The sequence below is a fragment of the Orbicella franksi genome, chromosome 3 (assembly GCF_964199315.1).
Source record: "Orbicella franksi chromosome 3, jaOrbFran1.1, whole genome shotgun sequence".
NCBI classification, from domain to species: Eukaryota; Metazoa; Cnidaria; class Anthozoa; order Scleractinia; family Merulinidae; genus Orbicella; species Orbicella franksi.
In genome coordinates this window covers 32,082,914-32,098,442 of record NC_138147.1, presented here as the reverse complement: position 1 = coordinate 32,098,442, position 15,529 = coordinate 32,082,914, and the positions used below count along the sequence as shown (strand labels likewise).

Below are 15,529 nucleotides of genomic sequence, written 5' to 3'. Positions count from 1 at the left end.
AATATGGCAGTATATGACGTTCCCGGAAATTCTTTTCAAGATTTCGTCAGAACAGAGGAAGGAGAATTAATTTAGGTTGAAAAGAAATCAATCAAATTTACATGTACGTGGAATTTACTCGTTTTCATTAATCATCAGTTAAGATATTTTCACGACACACTGTTACACATGAATTTTTTTTTATCAATATTCCACTTATTAATATAAAAGTTCAATCTCCGGTCGAGTTACAAAAGTCTCGGGATTCAATATTGAAAGAACCTTTTTAAAATGGGGTGGCACGATTAAAGGTCCTCGGAAGCCTGGGTTCAGAGCCACCTTAAATTTTCGAAAATTTAGGGTGGTTCTGAACCCTACCTATAGAATTGTTTTAAACTTTGCTAAAAGTTGCGTCTTATCGTGTTTATCAAAAGTTGATAATATAAAAAAATTCACCGTGCCGATGTTGAATTATAAGCCCCTAAAGCTGTAATTAAGGGTGTTTTAGGAGGTCATACTGCTGCTATGGTAATCTATTGCGGCACGAAAATGATGGCAACGTGTTCACCAATGATTGGGCGGTTTTAGATACCATGATTGTAGCATCAAATGATAAAGAGTGGTTATAACGACCCATCAAAATCTAAGTGTTGGAAACTGTTTTGAGCCACCTTAAAATGTTAATTTTATCAGTTCAAGTCAATTGACCAGAAGGGCTCATGAAATGCTTTCAAGGAGAGCCAAAAATAACAGGAGACGAAACCATTACTAGCTGTCGTAAGATGTATTGTCTATTTTAGCCTGAAATTATTTTACCCATTTGAGGGCCTGTTGAAAATGTTTTAGTAGATTATTGTTATCGATCTGTGGGTCATTAGGAACAACAGCAGCAGCAGGTGTGTTTATTTACAGGGACGATTATTTCCTTCTAACATAATGCAAGCCATTTCATTTGAGATCATCTCACAAACTGCAATTGGTAACTTGAAGCAATGACCCAGAGCATTTATTTCTAACTAAATTTCTGAAATATTAACATTGAAGCGGCCGAGGAATAGGAAGAACTCCAACGCACCAAGAAGGGGCAAAAAGACTCCACAAGCTCTCAAAATGTTGATTTGATCAGTTCAGGTCAATTTACCAGAAGGGTTCATGAATTGCCTTGAAGGAGAGCAAAAAATAGCAGGAGACGAAACTATTGTGATCAGACCATCTGTGGGTCGTTGGGAGTAACTGCAGCAGCGGGTGTGTAATTTTAGACGGGCGATTTCTTTTTCGTTCTAATAACAAAAACCATTCATTTCTAGTTACAGTGAACAATGAGATGTTTTCTTTTCTACTTTCAGATATATATATATAGATAGATAGATAGATAGATAGATAGATACATACATACATACATACATACATACATACATACATACATACATACATACATACATACATACATACATACATACATACATACATACATACATACATACATATATATATATGTAGATATAAATCATCATGTTTCGCCGGAAACTTGAGCGTTTTTCAGTGCAAATTTGCAATTAGAATTTTCATCTTCTAGTCTGTAATATTTGCAGTGAAGAAGGCAGACGTTTCTACCAAAACGTGGTTCCAAAATTTAAAATTATCCTTTTATAATCTTAAAGTCGTTGTCACTTTTCTGCTGTCCATACCTTTTTAAAAACTATTTTTACAAACAAGGTCAACTTAAACTAGCAGATGTGTCAAGTACGTTACGCTGCCAATTTAATCAATTAAGTTTTCTCCTGTGGTAACTTCACATGACGATTATGTAGCAAAGCGGCGTGATTGGACAGCTGAAGGTGACTACACTGCTTGAGTTATAATCCCATGCAAAAATTGCTGATTAGTCTCAAACTATAACGGAATCAAATTTAAAATCACTCTTGTTACTGAGAAACATAAATAAAGCAGCATTTATAAGTCAGCAAAGCAGATGAAAACGGCATGCCCTCAGAATGATGGAGAACTTGAACACAACGGCGAATGGTACTCAACCCCAAGACTGCCCCAGTCCGAGTTATCTCCCAGCATCAAAAATCGGACAAACCTTTGCTTGCTGCCTGTTCCTTGCTATTTCGCTGGTCGGAAATACCTTGATCGCAATAATTATCTACAAGACGAAAACAATGCGAACAACAACCAACTACTTTATCCTAAACATGGCCATGTCTGATCTTCTGTTGCCAATCTTAGCTTTTCCGTCGAGTCTTATAGAGATGTACGAAGGGTTCTGGTTTTTCAGTGGTGAACAAGGCCAGGCTTTTTGTAAGGTGATGTTGTTCATACAATATGTCTCTTGCCTCGCGTCTATTGAGAACCTGGTCCTGATCGCTGTGGATCGATTTGGAGCTGTGGTTTTTCCCCTTCGTCGTCCGCTCATCGGCTCAAAGTTGTGTTCCTTCTTTATTCTCACCACTTGAGTAGCTGCAAGTGCTTTGTCCTCCCCAACCTTCTTCGGCTACAAATCTGTTGAATACACAGGAAAATTTAAGAACTGTGAATGGGTGTGGAAACGAACCTTTTTCGCAGATAATTATCTTCATGCTATGCCTTTTGTTTTAATGGCGGTCTCCTTCGCCTCAATAGTCATTCTTTACTCTCTAATCCTGTTTAAGCTCAAATTGCAGAAAACTCCAGGTGAGCAATCGGTCAACGCTGTGAAACAACGCGAGAAAAGGAAAAGAAATGTGCTGAGGATGGCGGTAGCTATTATGACAGGGTTTGTCGTATGCTGGGGGCCTTCGAATATTATGGCCTTATTGAATGCTTACGTATGGAATAACCCGTTTTCTTGCGAGATCGCGGGCTACTGGTTGATAACCCTTTTCATGACTTACGCAAATTGTGCCGTAAATCCTTGTATCTGTTTTGCATTCGGTGGAAAATATCGTGAAAGCCTGAAAGGACTCCTGGGATGTCGCTAAACTCATTGTTGAAGCAAAATCTACCTTATTGGAGATAATAACTGAAATACGAAAAAAGGGAAGCACAATAAAGTACTTGATTGCAAATATGGCCAAGTATACGATTGAAACGAGAATTTTCTTCAATATTCGACAACCCAGCAGAAGGAGCTAGAATCAAAATTAAAACATAGCGCGCGCGCTAGTCCTACCTAATTCCTATTGAGCCATCATGAACGAAATCTCTATATCTGCACGGTCGTGCGTAGATAACATGACGTGTAAAGTTTCACTTAGGCTGCAAAATTATTCGATAGCTTCTGTTTGATAAAGAGAACTTTAAATGTGTATCTATCTTTCACGATTCCTTCTGTATTTTTTGCATAATTCATTAGCCCAACATAGTTGGTCTACAGGTTGGAGTTACGATTGAAGAATGAGACGACTCGAGCCGGGATTGCTAAAGTGACAAGCTGAGACCTCTCTATATCAAAGGAAATCTAAAATGACGATCTAGTTTTGTCAAAAATCACTACGGTTTACTAGTGCACTGAAGCTATTAGTTTAGGTGGCGTCACTGTGGAAGTTACGTTGTCAGTACGTATGAACGCAGTTTTGATCCCGTTAAACAAACTCTTCCCTGGGGGTGTATGTATTATGGTATCGATGTCTTCGAAAATTCCTGACAATAAGTTAGTTTCCTCTCCCTGAACAGTTTACTTAATAAGCGCATCTTGTGTGGGAGTTGAGGACTTTGTCATAATTTATTACTGTGTAGGAGTTAAGGACTTTGTCATAATTTATCACTGTGGAGGAGTGAGGGTACTTTATCATAATTTATTAGTGTGTAAGAGGTAAGGTACTTTGTCATAATTTATTACTGTGTAAGAGGTAAGGTACTTTGTCATAATTTATTACTGTGTAAGAGGTAAGGTACTTTGTCATAATTTATTGCTGAGCACCGTTGAGAACAACGTTGTGGGAAGATTAGGTTTCTTCAGTTTTTTTCTTCAACTTCAATAATATTTCTTGTCCTTTGGAGACGCGCTGCCTCATGGGTAGTGTGTTACACTCTGGAACGAGTAGTCTGGGTTCGATTCCTGGCCAGGGACATTGTGTTGTGTTCTTGGGCAAGACACTTTACTCTCACGGTGCCTCTCTCCACCCAAGTGTATAAATGGATACCGGCGAGTTTGATGCTGGGGGAGGGGGGAGGGGGGTGGGGGGGAAGGGGGTAAACATGTGACGAACTCAGTAGCATCTCATCTAGGAGGAGTAAAAACTCTTCATGGTCGCTTCATGCTTTACAACCCGAGCTAAAAAAATATAAGCGCCCATATCATCTAATGGGCCACTTGCCTCGTAAGCAAAATGAATCTTCCAAAAACGCGAAGCTAAAACCGTCCCGAACGGTCTCCTCTCCGTCCAGCCTGCAGGAACCGCTAGAATGAAGTTCTTGGCCACTAAGGGGTCATGTCACGAGAACTAAAAATACGTGACTTATAAAACAAGCCTTGAGAATGTTAAACTTGCATTGAGGCTAGAAGTTCATCTGCTGTAGCGCCCAGCTTCTCATGTACTTTGTCCTCTTTGTCTTTGACGGAAATCCATCCTCTCAGAAAGAAGTAAGGGTCTCAGAGCGAATAATGAGTGATATTGCTTTACCGTATAAATCAAAATACAGCACAGAAGTATCTAGAGAAGATGTCATTGCATGGGCTTCACCAAACGCTACCCTGCACTAGCCCCATTGAAATCCGCAGATTCAATGACAACCCTTGAAAAACTAATAGCGCAGCCTGTTTTATGTGTACTTTTAAACAAACCTGTGAAGGCTAAACGTACTCTATTGTTGGATGCCTTCAATTTCTTACAGCTGTTATTTCTAGCTTGAAAGTTTATTTTATTCTTATGAGGCGTTAAGGTGAATATTTCAGAAATGATACTGGTTTCTCCTATACATTTTTCACGAAATCTTTTCCCAACAAATGAATATTTTCAGGTACAAAAAGGATTATCAGGAACGCACCAGAACCAAGAACATGAAAAAGTGAATTAAACCCCTAAATGAGACCAATTTGGGTGTGACGTGAGCTTTATTTGATCACTAAAAGATATCACTTAAAACGGAATAGGCTTGATTACCAACCGCTGTTCAGGAAAGGAGCCCGCGCAAGTAGGCTGGACTCGAGAGACCAGCGGAAATCGAGCCTAAAAACGGAACTAAAAGGGTTTTTATTGTTATTTCTTCGAATGCACCCTAAAAGATACTTTGAGAGATAAAAATAGTGGCGTTTCGTCATGAATACCCTACGTGAGAGCAGAATACGTGGTTTGTAATCCTAAGCGAGATGATGAGCATCCCGACCTTTTCACATAAGAATCTCCCCCCGGGGCTTAAACTTCCAGTTGACATCCGTTACTCAAAAATGCCTGCACATGTGCTTGTGCTCTCTATTATCCTCAAGAAAAGCTTTTTTTCACAGCCAGTCACACTCACAAGCGAACGTCGTTTCAGACGTGTTGTCAGACTTAAGTTAAGTGAACTATGGTTAAGTCTTCATTTATTTCACTGCGGCTTGTTGATCTCTCTACACCTGCTTCTTTGACTCTGTGCGCACGCCTGTTCTTTACTTAAACTCATTGCTCTAGATGTATTGACATAGTCTCTTGTCACTTTGAGTTGGTGGCTAATTATTAGAATAAATCAAGCTACAAACAATCTATTTGTTGTTTCCCGGTGCATGTTCAAAGAAGCTTTCAAATCAGTACAAACGTTTTGAAATCCCTGGGGCAGTTCTACACCTGTTCTCTTAATCAAAAAAAAAAAAAAAAAAAAAAAAAAAAATCAGTTACATTTTCTAGGCTTTCTCGCCTGGTACAAAATGATTAGAATCATATTGCGTGTTTTGTCAACGTAGAGTTTAATCCTGCAATGTTCTATGGCAGCCAATGAAGCTTTTCAGGCCGTCACGAAAATTTCCACCGAAGGTGAAACAGATACAGGGGTTAAGAGCAGAGTTAGCGTGAGCCATAACTTTGGCTATAAAGCTGTATTGTAAGACGCCACACGACAATCTAGTGGTGTTGTCCCATGAAAAGACAGTCAGAAAGGTTAAAACAGTCACTGGACCCCAGCATAAAAAGAACCCTGAAACAATAGCTATCACCATCTTCAGAACTTTGTTGTGCCTTTTCAAGCGTTGCTGCTTAGCGATGGCCGATTGCTCACCTGGAATCTTCTCCAACTTGAGCTTGAATAAGATTATACCGTAGAGTATAGTCATCAGGGCGAAAGAGAGAGCAAGGAAAAGCAACGAGAAAGCTTGAAGATGTTTTTCTTTAAGAAAGTTTTCGGTGAATCGTGGGACACATGTCCATTTCCCTTCGTGTTCAACGAGTTTGAAGGCGATTAGGTATGGACAGAGAACAATTACTCCAAAAATCCAAGTGGCGAGAATTAGGAAGGGGCAGATCTTACAACTGATGAACGGACGACGAAGCGGGAATACCACAGCTCCAAATCGATCCACTGCTATCAGAAGCAGGTTCTCAACAGACACCACACAAGATAGATATTTTAAAAAGGGAACCACCTTACACAGGGTTTGGCCGAGCAGACCGTCGCTAATAACGAGTGACAACTCGACGAAGGCCATCGGGAGAACAAAGATTGAAAGCAGAATATCGGACAAGGCCATGTTTAGGATGAAGTAGTTGATTTTCCTTCGCATGGTTTTCTTCTTGTAGATAATTATTCCGATCAAGGAATTCCCGGTTAGTGAAACGACAATAATCAAGCAGTAAGCAAACGTTTTTCCGTTTTTTTCTGTCGTGATGTTGCCCGGACTGGAGCAGTCTGATGCCTGAGTCCCATTCATTGTTGTGTTAAACTTTGCCGACATTGCGGGTATTGCTTTTACAACAAAACTGGATTATTCCCCAACTGGCTTGCTTTACTTAGAAGCGTGGATCTAATTAGATGTGTTAAATTAAGTCCATTAACTCAAAATCTTTTGACTCTTTCAGCTGGTAGCAAAATAGAAAGCCGGAAAAAGGATGTCTATTTAAGTATTCTTTGAAGCATGCTGTTAACGTTGGTTAAAAGTTAATTCATTTTGCGGGGGCACCTAATGATGGTTTTCCCTCAAATGCTGTTTTGGGCCATCTGCTGTGCTTCTTTGTTAATTTTAGGTTGCACTATACCATTTTATCTGTTCCACCACTCTAGGGAAACTTCAGCCTTCTCGAATTCGGCTAGGGCTTTTTTGCCTATTTCCTGAAAACTTTAGGTCTGATATTGCCTTTCCGAAAATCTTAACTAACTTTCTTGTACCCGACAATGACAACAGGCATTAAACATCTCGAATCAAGAAAGTTCGAAGGGACAATTCTCTTAAGAAAATCGGAGAGGATTAAAGGCCTTGCAAACAGATAATTTACCGAGGATAAAAAGCAAAGATTCTGCATTTTGCATTACTGTTTCTTGGCCAATATTTTGCAAAGATTTCAGGAGCCTGAGATATAATTTTTGAAATATCTGCCTCAAGGCAGCTGCGGGAATAGGCAGACCTGCAATATTGCAGAAGGAGGTAAAAGCGCTCCACAATGCCCAAAGTGTTAATTTGATCAGTTCTGGACGTCAATTGACCAGATGGGCTTATGAATTGCCTTCAAGGAGAGACGAAAATGGCAAGAGAAGAAACCAGTATTAGTTGCCGTATGATGTAAAATAATTTAACCCATTTGAGAGCCTGCTCAAATGTTTCAATAGATTATTGTGATTAGGCCATCTGTGGGTGATTGGGAAAAACAAAAGCAGCAGGTGTGTTTATTTAGACGACGATTATTTCCTTTTGATTATACACACTGTTTCATTCGAAGTCATCATTTACAAACTGCAACTGGTGACCTGAAGCAATGACCCAGAGCATTTTTTTCTAGCTAAATTGATGAACGAGAGGTTGTTGTTTTCAACGTTATAAACAGAGCCAAATAAAAGTAGCAGGTGTGACAAGGAAGTTGAATTAGCTTCCGCTGCGAAATCAATTAAGTGTATTAAGAGCAGCTTCGCCTAAATATCAACTAGACTTGGAAATAGCGAAAAAATCGAATTTCTTCAAACTCGCCCAGAATGAAGCCCTACGGGCACTAGTTACAAAAATATCGTTTTAAGTTCGATAAATCAAAAATTATTTTTTTCCGCAATTTTTTCGTTTCGATGCCCCAAATCGGCCAAAATCCATCGAAAATCAGCGGCATATTCAGAGGCTCGTAAACTCAAAAGCAAAAATCTTCATTACAAACTGATTGCACGTCGTATTTGTACTTCCTTTCTTGTCTATTTAGAGCTAAATAGATCGTGATTTGATTAGAACTTAAATATTTGACGAATTTTTTAAGTTAACGACCCAAGACAGCTTTACAAGAGGTCTACATTTAGCCTATTTTCAAATGCTAAAAAGGCGTTCTGGTACACGGCTTTTCCCGAAATGACTAGTTTGGTCTGAAAGAGCATTGTTTCTTCTTCAAATTACTGAAATAAAATTTTTGGGTAAATAAAATCGTGAGCGCTGAGATAGCGAACCAAATGCAGCACTTCGTCCTGAAAACGTGACCTTTGACCCAAGCGTAACGAAACCAATTACTGCAAGAAAACCCGAAAGAAAAGCAAACGTTCCGTTATTTTGAAACAATTTCTAGTGATATCTCTCCGAAACCATGATTGCAAGAAACTATTTCCAGATATGAAATCTTGCAGGGTCAAAGACGGAGCTAAAGGGCGCATTTTGACACAATAACTTTGTTTGCCGAGAATTGAATTGCAGTCAATTCCAGTGAAATTTGCAAACTTGACGTATGTTAGCCGATACTTACCTGAATATTTATATTAATAGAAGAGTCGTCTTCTTGGATTAACCTTCAAAAGAGGCTGGAGCCAGATTTGGAAACCTCTAAAAGAAGAAATGTTTAATATTCCGTGACCTACCGGATGCTATAGATTCCATGCACATGCCAACCGCATGTTTGTCGTAAAACCAACTGAACTCCACTGACAGTTTCCATGGGCAACCCCAAAATAAACAATCCCCAAAAATGTAAAGTGAAATTGGCTGTCTTCATGAACAGTTAGAAGCTAGAGTCAAGTTCCATTACCTTTTAAAAAAGCTTGATTCTACTTTGTTCACTCAGTCGTTACTGTCACGTTCGAATACTGCGTAGTATCGGTCACGCCAAAACACTGCAGACCGTGCAGACTGAGTAAGTTTCCCATACAAAGTCTTGTACGTGTTTGTCTATTGAATCAAAAGTCAAATACTGCGCTTGTGCAGCCTGTGGATAAATGACAAACTTTCAGATATATTTAACACTATTTTGTAACTAGACCCAAAAGAAGGAGTCACAATGAAAAGCCCAAACAAGTGTCTGCAGTCTGCACGGTCTCCACTGTTTTGGCGTGACCGATTCGCGGCTTTCGAACGTGAGAGTAGTGAACAAAGTCGACGCAAACAAATAAAATCAAGCACTTTTTAAAGGTATTAGAACTTGACTCTAGCTTCTAACTGTTCATGAAGACAGCCAATTTCACTTTACATTTTTGGGGATTGTTTATTTTGGGGTTGCCCATGGAAACTGTCAGTGGAGTTCAGTTGGTTTTACGACAAACATGCGGTTGGCATGTGCATGGAATCTATAGCATCCGGTAGGTCACGGAATATTAAACATTTCTTCTTTTAGAGGTTTCCAAATCTGGCTCCAGCCTCTTTTGAAGGTTAATCCAAGAAGACGACTCTTCTATTAATATAAATATTCAGGTAAGTATCGGCTAACATACGTCAAGTTTGCAAATTTCACTGGAATTGACTGCAATTCAATTCTCGGCAAACAAAGTTATTGTGTCAAAATGCGCCCTTTAGCTCCGTCTTTGACCCTGCAAGATTTCATATCTGGAAATAGTTTCTTGCAATCATGGTTTCGGAGAGATATCACTAGAAATTGTTTCAAAATAACGGAACGTTTGCTTTTCTTTCGGGTTTTCTTGCAGTAATTGGTTTCGTTACGCTTGGGTCAAAGGTCACGTTTTCAGGACGAAGTGCTGCATTTGGTTCGCTATCTCAGCGCGCACGATTTTATTTACCCAAAAATTTTATTTCAGTAATTTGAAGAAGAAACAATGCTCTTTCAGACCAAACTAGTCATTTCGGGAAAAGCCGTGTACCAGAACGCCTTTTTAGCATTTGAAAATAGGCTAAATGTAGACCTCTTGTAAAGCTGTCTTGGGTCGTTAACTTAAAAAATTCGTCAAATATTTAAGTTCTAATCAAATCACGATCTATTTAGCTCTAAATAGACAAGAAAGGAAGTACAAATACGACGTGCAATCAGTTTGTAATGAAGATTTTTGCTTTTGAGTTTACGAGCCTCTGAATATGCCGCTGATTTTCGATGGATTTTGGCCGATTTGGGGCATCGAAACGAAAAAATTGCGGAAAAAAATAATTTTTGATTTATCGAACTTAAAACGATATTTTTGTAACTAGTGCCCGTAGGGCTTCATTCTGGGCGAGTTTGAAGAAATTCGATTTTTTCGCTATTTCCAAGTCTAGTTGATATTTAGGCGAAGCTGCTCTTAATCTGTGTAGCTTTACATGTTGATGATGCAGCGAGGCAGCGTTAATTGGGCAGCTGAAAGTGACCACACGGCTTGAGTTACAATGCCATGCAATAATTGCTGATTAGCCAGAAAGCTACATCAGATTCAGACTCAAAATCATTCTTATTACTGTGCGACATAAATAACGCAGCATCAAAGAGTCAGCAAAGCAGATTATGGATAGCCTGCAAAACAAAATAACCCGTTTTAACTATGCCAGCAGTATGATGGAAAACTGGAACATGATGGTAAATGAAACTGAATCACAAAACTGCTACAGTCCTGGTTATCTCATAGCAGCAGCAAAAATAGGAAAAACCTTTGCTTTCTGCTTGTTTTTTGTGGTTTCGCTTGCCGGCAATACTTTGATCGCAATAATTATCTACAAGACGAAAACAATGCAAACAACAACCAACTATTTTATCTTAAACATGGCCATGTCTGATCTTCTGTTGCCAATCTTAGTTTTTCCGTCGATTCTGATGGACATGTACGGCGGGTTCTGGTTTTTTAGTGGTGAACAAGGCCAGGCTTTCTGTAAGGTGATGTTGTTTATACAATATGTCTCTTGCTTTGTGTCTATTGAGAACCTGGTCCTGATCGCAGTGGATCGATTTGGAGCTGTAGTTTTTCCCCTTCGTCCTCCACTCATCGGTTCCAAGCTGTGTCTCTTCTTCATCCTCACAACTTGGGTAGCTGCAATTTCCTTGTCCTCCCCAGCTTTCTTCGGCTACAAATCTGTTGAATTCACAGGCAAATTTAATTGTGAATGGGTGTGGAAACACGCCTTTTTCGAAGATAATTATCTTCATGCTATGCCTTTTGTTTTTATGGTGTTTTCTTTGGCCTTGATAATAATTCTTTACTGTGTAATCCTTTTCAAACTCAAATCGCAGAAACCTCCAGGTGAACAATCAGTCAACGCTGTGAAACAACGCGGGAGAAGGGAACGAAATGTGCATAGGATGGCGGTAGCTATTGTGACAGGGTTTGTCTTATGTTGGGGGCCTCCGAATATTATGGTCTTATTGATTGTCTTCGTATTGGATGACACCACAAGACTGTCCTGCGAGATCGCGACCTATTGGTTGATAACCGTTTTCATGGCTTACGCAAACTGTGCCGTAAATCCTTGTATCTGTTTTGCATTTAGTGGAAAATATCGTCAAGGCCTAAAAGAAATTCTGCGATGTCACTAAACATTGTGGAAGCAAGATGTACCTTATTCGAAATAATAACTAAAATATGAAAACAAGTGAATCTTAATCAAGTACTTCATTTTAAATATGGCCAAGTACTATTTTAACGAGGATTTTCTCCAATATTCGACAACACTGTTTACATGTAAGAAGAAACTGACTTCTCTTCATTAATCATCAGAGACATTGTTACGCAAATTCAAATTCCTTACTTTCCAACACTGGATTTATCTTAGCAAATAGAGTAAGTGGTTTTTGTCATGAGCCCCTGGCTCGGGAGATTGGGTAACCACTCCCCACGTTTACGACTTAAAATAAAGTTACCTTACCTTACCTTACCTTATCTTACCTTACCTTCCTTTGGCGAGACATAGATTGGGTATACTGCTTTTGTCAAAGGGGAATCGTTGTTTGCAATATTTGCCTCATTAGCCCAAGCGCTTCAGATTCGATCTGACAGAGCTACAAAAATCTCAGCACTGAACTATTAAGGGTCCGAAGAAAATTGAAATTCTTTTTGTGCGATGCGGTTTTGAAGATTCAAAATTTCGTGAAGGATGTATGGAATCATCATAGCGCTTCTGTCACCCAGAAATTTTGCAGTTTTTGAATTTTGATATCTTCTGTTTGATCAAAAGAACTTCAACTGTTTAAGGTCAATTCGTATTCTGTATATTTTGCATAATACATTAGCCCAACATAGTTTGCCTAGAGGCTTGAGTTACGACTGAAGAATGGGACAACTGGAGCAGGGACTGCAAAAGTCGAAAGCTGAGACTTATCTATATTTATGGAAACTTAAAATAATGGTTTAGTTTTGTCAAATTACTATGGTATACTAGTGAACTGAAGCTAGGAATTTAAGTACCGTTCTAAGAGTTATGTTGTCAGTACGCGTGAACATATAAGCTTATATTAGTACTCAAAATTGAGACGAAGGTTTCAAGCTTACTCACCTGTCGATGACAACAACATCCACATGGTGTACGAGCCATTTTAGAAACAACGTAAAGGAACACCTGAAAGATGTTGACGCAGAGAGCAAAAGTACAATTATTAACCAGGTGTTTGGACAAAACGATGGTGATGGAGTCTATAAAGAGGGTCTCTTGGATGCTGACTCGGCGGAGCTTTTGCAAACTTTAAGCCTTTATGGGTCAGTTAGGGACGGTTGAAGGGAAATTTCTCATTCTTTTGTGTCTTGGTTGGATAGTAAAATCCCCACTATCAAAGTCGATGTTTGCAAATGTCAGAAAGGTGGCAGGCTTGGGTTCCCCACCAGCAAAGTATTACACCCATAGCTCTGAGAATAACAATCATGTCATTAAGCACAAAGAACGTTATCGAGACGTTTCCCTGCCTCAGTTTGTTCAGGACATGAAAGAACTAGGAGAGATTATGACGATGACTTCGTGAAAGCTATCACTGGGCGTGGCGAGTACAAAATGAAGTACTCGCATCTTGAGCTTAGCACTGATCAATGGTTTAGCATGACTCTTAAGTACAGAGAGTCATATGTTAGAAAAATTCGAGGCTTGACCATGCTTGAGGTGTTGCAGGGGGACAGCAGCCGTCTTCAGAGTTTAGGAGTGAGAGCTGAAACCCAATTGCAAACATCTGGTTTATCTGTCTCTTGGAAAAAGGTTCAAAGCCCCCTTCACGAGGTAGTTCTTGAGAGCATGTGGACAAAGGCTGCCAAACTTTGTACTTCTCCTGGTGCGATTCAGTGTGTACCCTATTGTGAAGAAAACGCTCCTGCAACGCCAGTCTATTTAGTTTTGAGTGGTAGTAATTCTCGCGAGTTTCATTCAGTAGAGTGCAGTGGTACACTCTCAACAGTTGTCAAATGTTCGTGTGCAGGGATGAAATCATCTGGAATCTGCTCGCATGCTCTAGCTGTATGCGAAAAAGTGGGGTTACTTTCACAGTTTTTGCAGTATTACAGTGCTAAGAAACCAAGGTTAAATTTGACAAAAATCAATCTAGTGGGTAAACAAGACCGTCACTGTGTAGGAAGGAAACCAAACCAACCCCGTAAGCGTTTCAAAAGCCCAATGGCGCAAAGCGAAGTTGTAATAGAGTGCCAAATGGTGTTTGCAGACAATCGACCTAACGTGGGTAATCAAGGAGCAAGCCTTTCGCCTGAGGTTGAGAACCATGCACTTAGCCAGGCTCAAGTTCAATTCTCTGGATACGAGGCAGTATCCTCAGAAATCCCGTCCTGCCGAAAGCAGCATATTGCCCCATCTTGATGAACAGGGTAATCAATTTTCCTTTCTGGAATTCCTTTATGACACTAATGCACTGCAGTTACAAAATAGCTCTGCAACTGAGACGACTTCTCCTGCCTACCCACAATCTACCTACTATGCAACCTGAAAACGAGGCTCATCGCAAGGCCGAGCTATGGCGGTTCAAACTCCCCAAGCTTGTTATAATCAAGCATGGACGGCCAAACCCTCTTTCCCAAAATCAGATTGTAATTATGTTTGACAGGTTTCCCGCGGTAACTTGCATGTTTAGTCGTTGCGCGTGATACCAAAAATACCATTTCATGAATTTCCATGGGTTCTCAGTCTCTTCATCACTACCTCTGCTGGTGCTTATACTCACAATATTTCAATCTCGTTCCCGATTGTCAGTGCTGATCTAAAAGCGCGATCGCTGAAAACGAGATTTTCAATATCTTCTAGTTCATTGCTCAGGTACTGAAATAACGAGAAAGGAAGGTCACCTCTCCCGTTTGCTTTTTATCATCGGCAAATCCCCTTTATTTTGGCACAAAACGTTTCCAAAAAAAATGTGATAATAACCGCTGAAAAAATTTAATTCGGCATTAACAACAATCTCAACAATTTTCGATTTCCCATTCCCCATTCCCCATTCTCCATTACCGATTTCCCATTCCCCATTCCTCATTCTCCATTACCGATTTCCCATTCCACATTCCCCATTCACCATTTACCATTTCCAATTTCCCATTCCTCGTTTTAGTAACATCCAAAAATTACTACAATTTTGATGGTCTAAATTCTGGATTTCATTTGTGTGAGGAACTTCTGACAAAAAGTTATTGTGTAGATGTTTTCTTTTGGATTTTCACTAGAAATATGTTTTCCATAAAGCTACAGTACAATATAAACAGTTTAAAATCTAAATATCTTATAAAATAAGATACAGAAATGTAGCAGTAGTACAATATTTCTGCCAATGGATACACTACGACAACCTCTGAAGAAAAAAGGACCTGATCAGCCTGAATTGTGAAAAACTACCCTAAAATCCTGAACTCGAATTATTGAAAAAGGACTTTTTCATCTGTGTGACCAAAACTTTCTTTATCGCTTTCCGTACAATCATGCAGCTGTCAGCTTTCATAGAAGAAGTAGATTGCAACTAAAAATTAGCGGAGTCAGGATTCAAACCCATTTCCTATCAAGTGAAGAGTTAATTTTATAGAATGAAGACTGAAAGAGCAGGTGATATGGTGGGGCGTGAAGGGGGGGGGGGGAATGAGAGGTCTCTCCCGGGAGGGGAGGTCATCTCAACGTAATTTTACGGACGGCAGGTATATTTTGCAGGTTGCAGGTTGCAGGTTGAAATTTAGTTATAACTGGAAAACCACTGGCACTTAAAAGAAACGTACAGGTGGTAGACTTACCGTGACTGTTACATGACGCTGTTTACAATCGCTCAGAAAAGTGGCTTCCACCTTAGTGCCAAACCGGCCGAAGCGATGGGAGGAGAGTGTATTC

General features: G+C 39.7%; 2 protein-coding genes and 1 pseudogene across 2 annotated transcripts; 2 read left to right on the top strand and 1 right to left on the bottom strand.

Annotated features, from left to right (window-relative positions):
* Nucleotides 1–1,898: 1,898 nt before the first annotated feature.
* Nucleotides 1,899–2,942, top strand: LOC145482527 (QRFP-like peptide receptor; annotated as a pseudogene).
* Nucleotides 2,943–5,757: 2,815 nt separating this feature from the next.
* LOC145480343 (QRFP-like peptide receptor) lies at nt 5,758–6,826 on the bottom strand. Its single transcript, XM_081458633.1, has one exon. The coding sequence runs from the start codon at nt 6,824–6,826 to the stop codon at nt 5,846–5,848; it is 981 nt and encodes a 326-aa protein (XP_081314759.1). The 3' UTR covers nt 5,758–5,845.
* Nucleotides 6,827–10,688: 3,862 nt separating this feature from the next.
* Nucleotides 10,689–11,776, top strand: LOC145480366 (RYamide receptor-like). Its single transcript, XM_081458653.1, has one exon. The coding sequence runs from the start codon at nt 10,752–10,754 to the stop codon at nt 11,772–11,774; it is 1,023 nt and encodes a 340-aa protein (XP_081314779.1). The 5' UTR covers nt 10,689–10,751; the 3' UTR covers nt 11,775–11,776.
* Nucleotides 11,777–15,529: the final 3,753 nt, after the last annotated feature.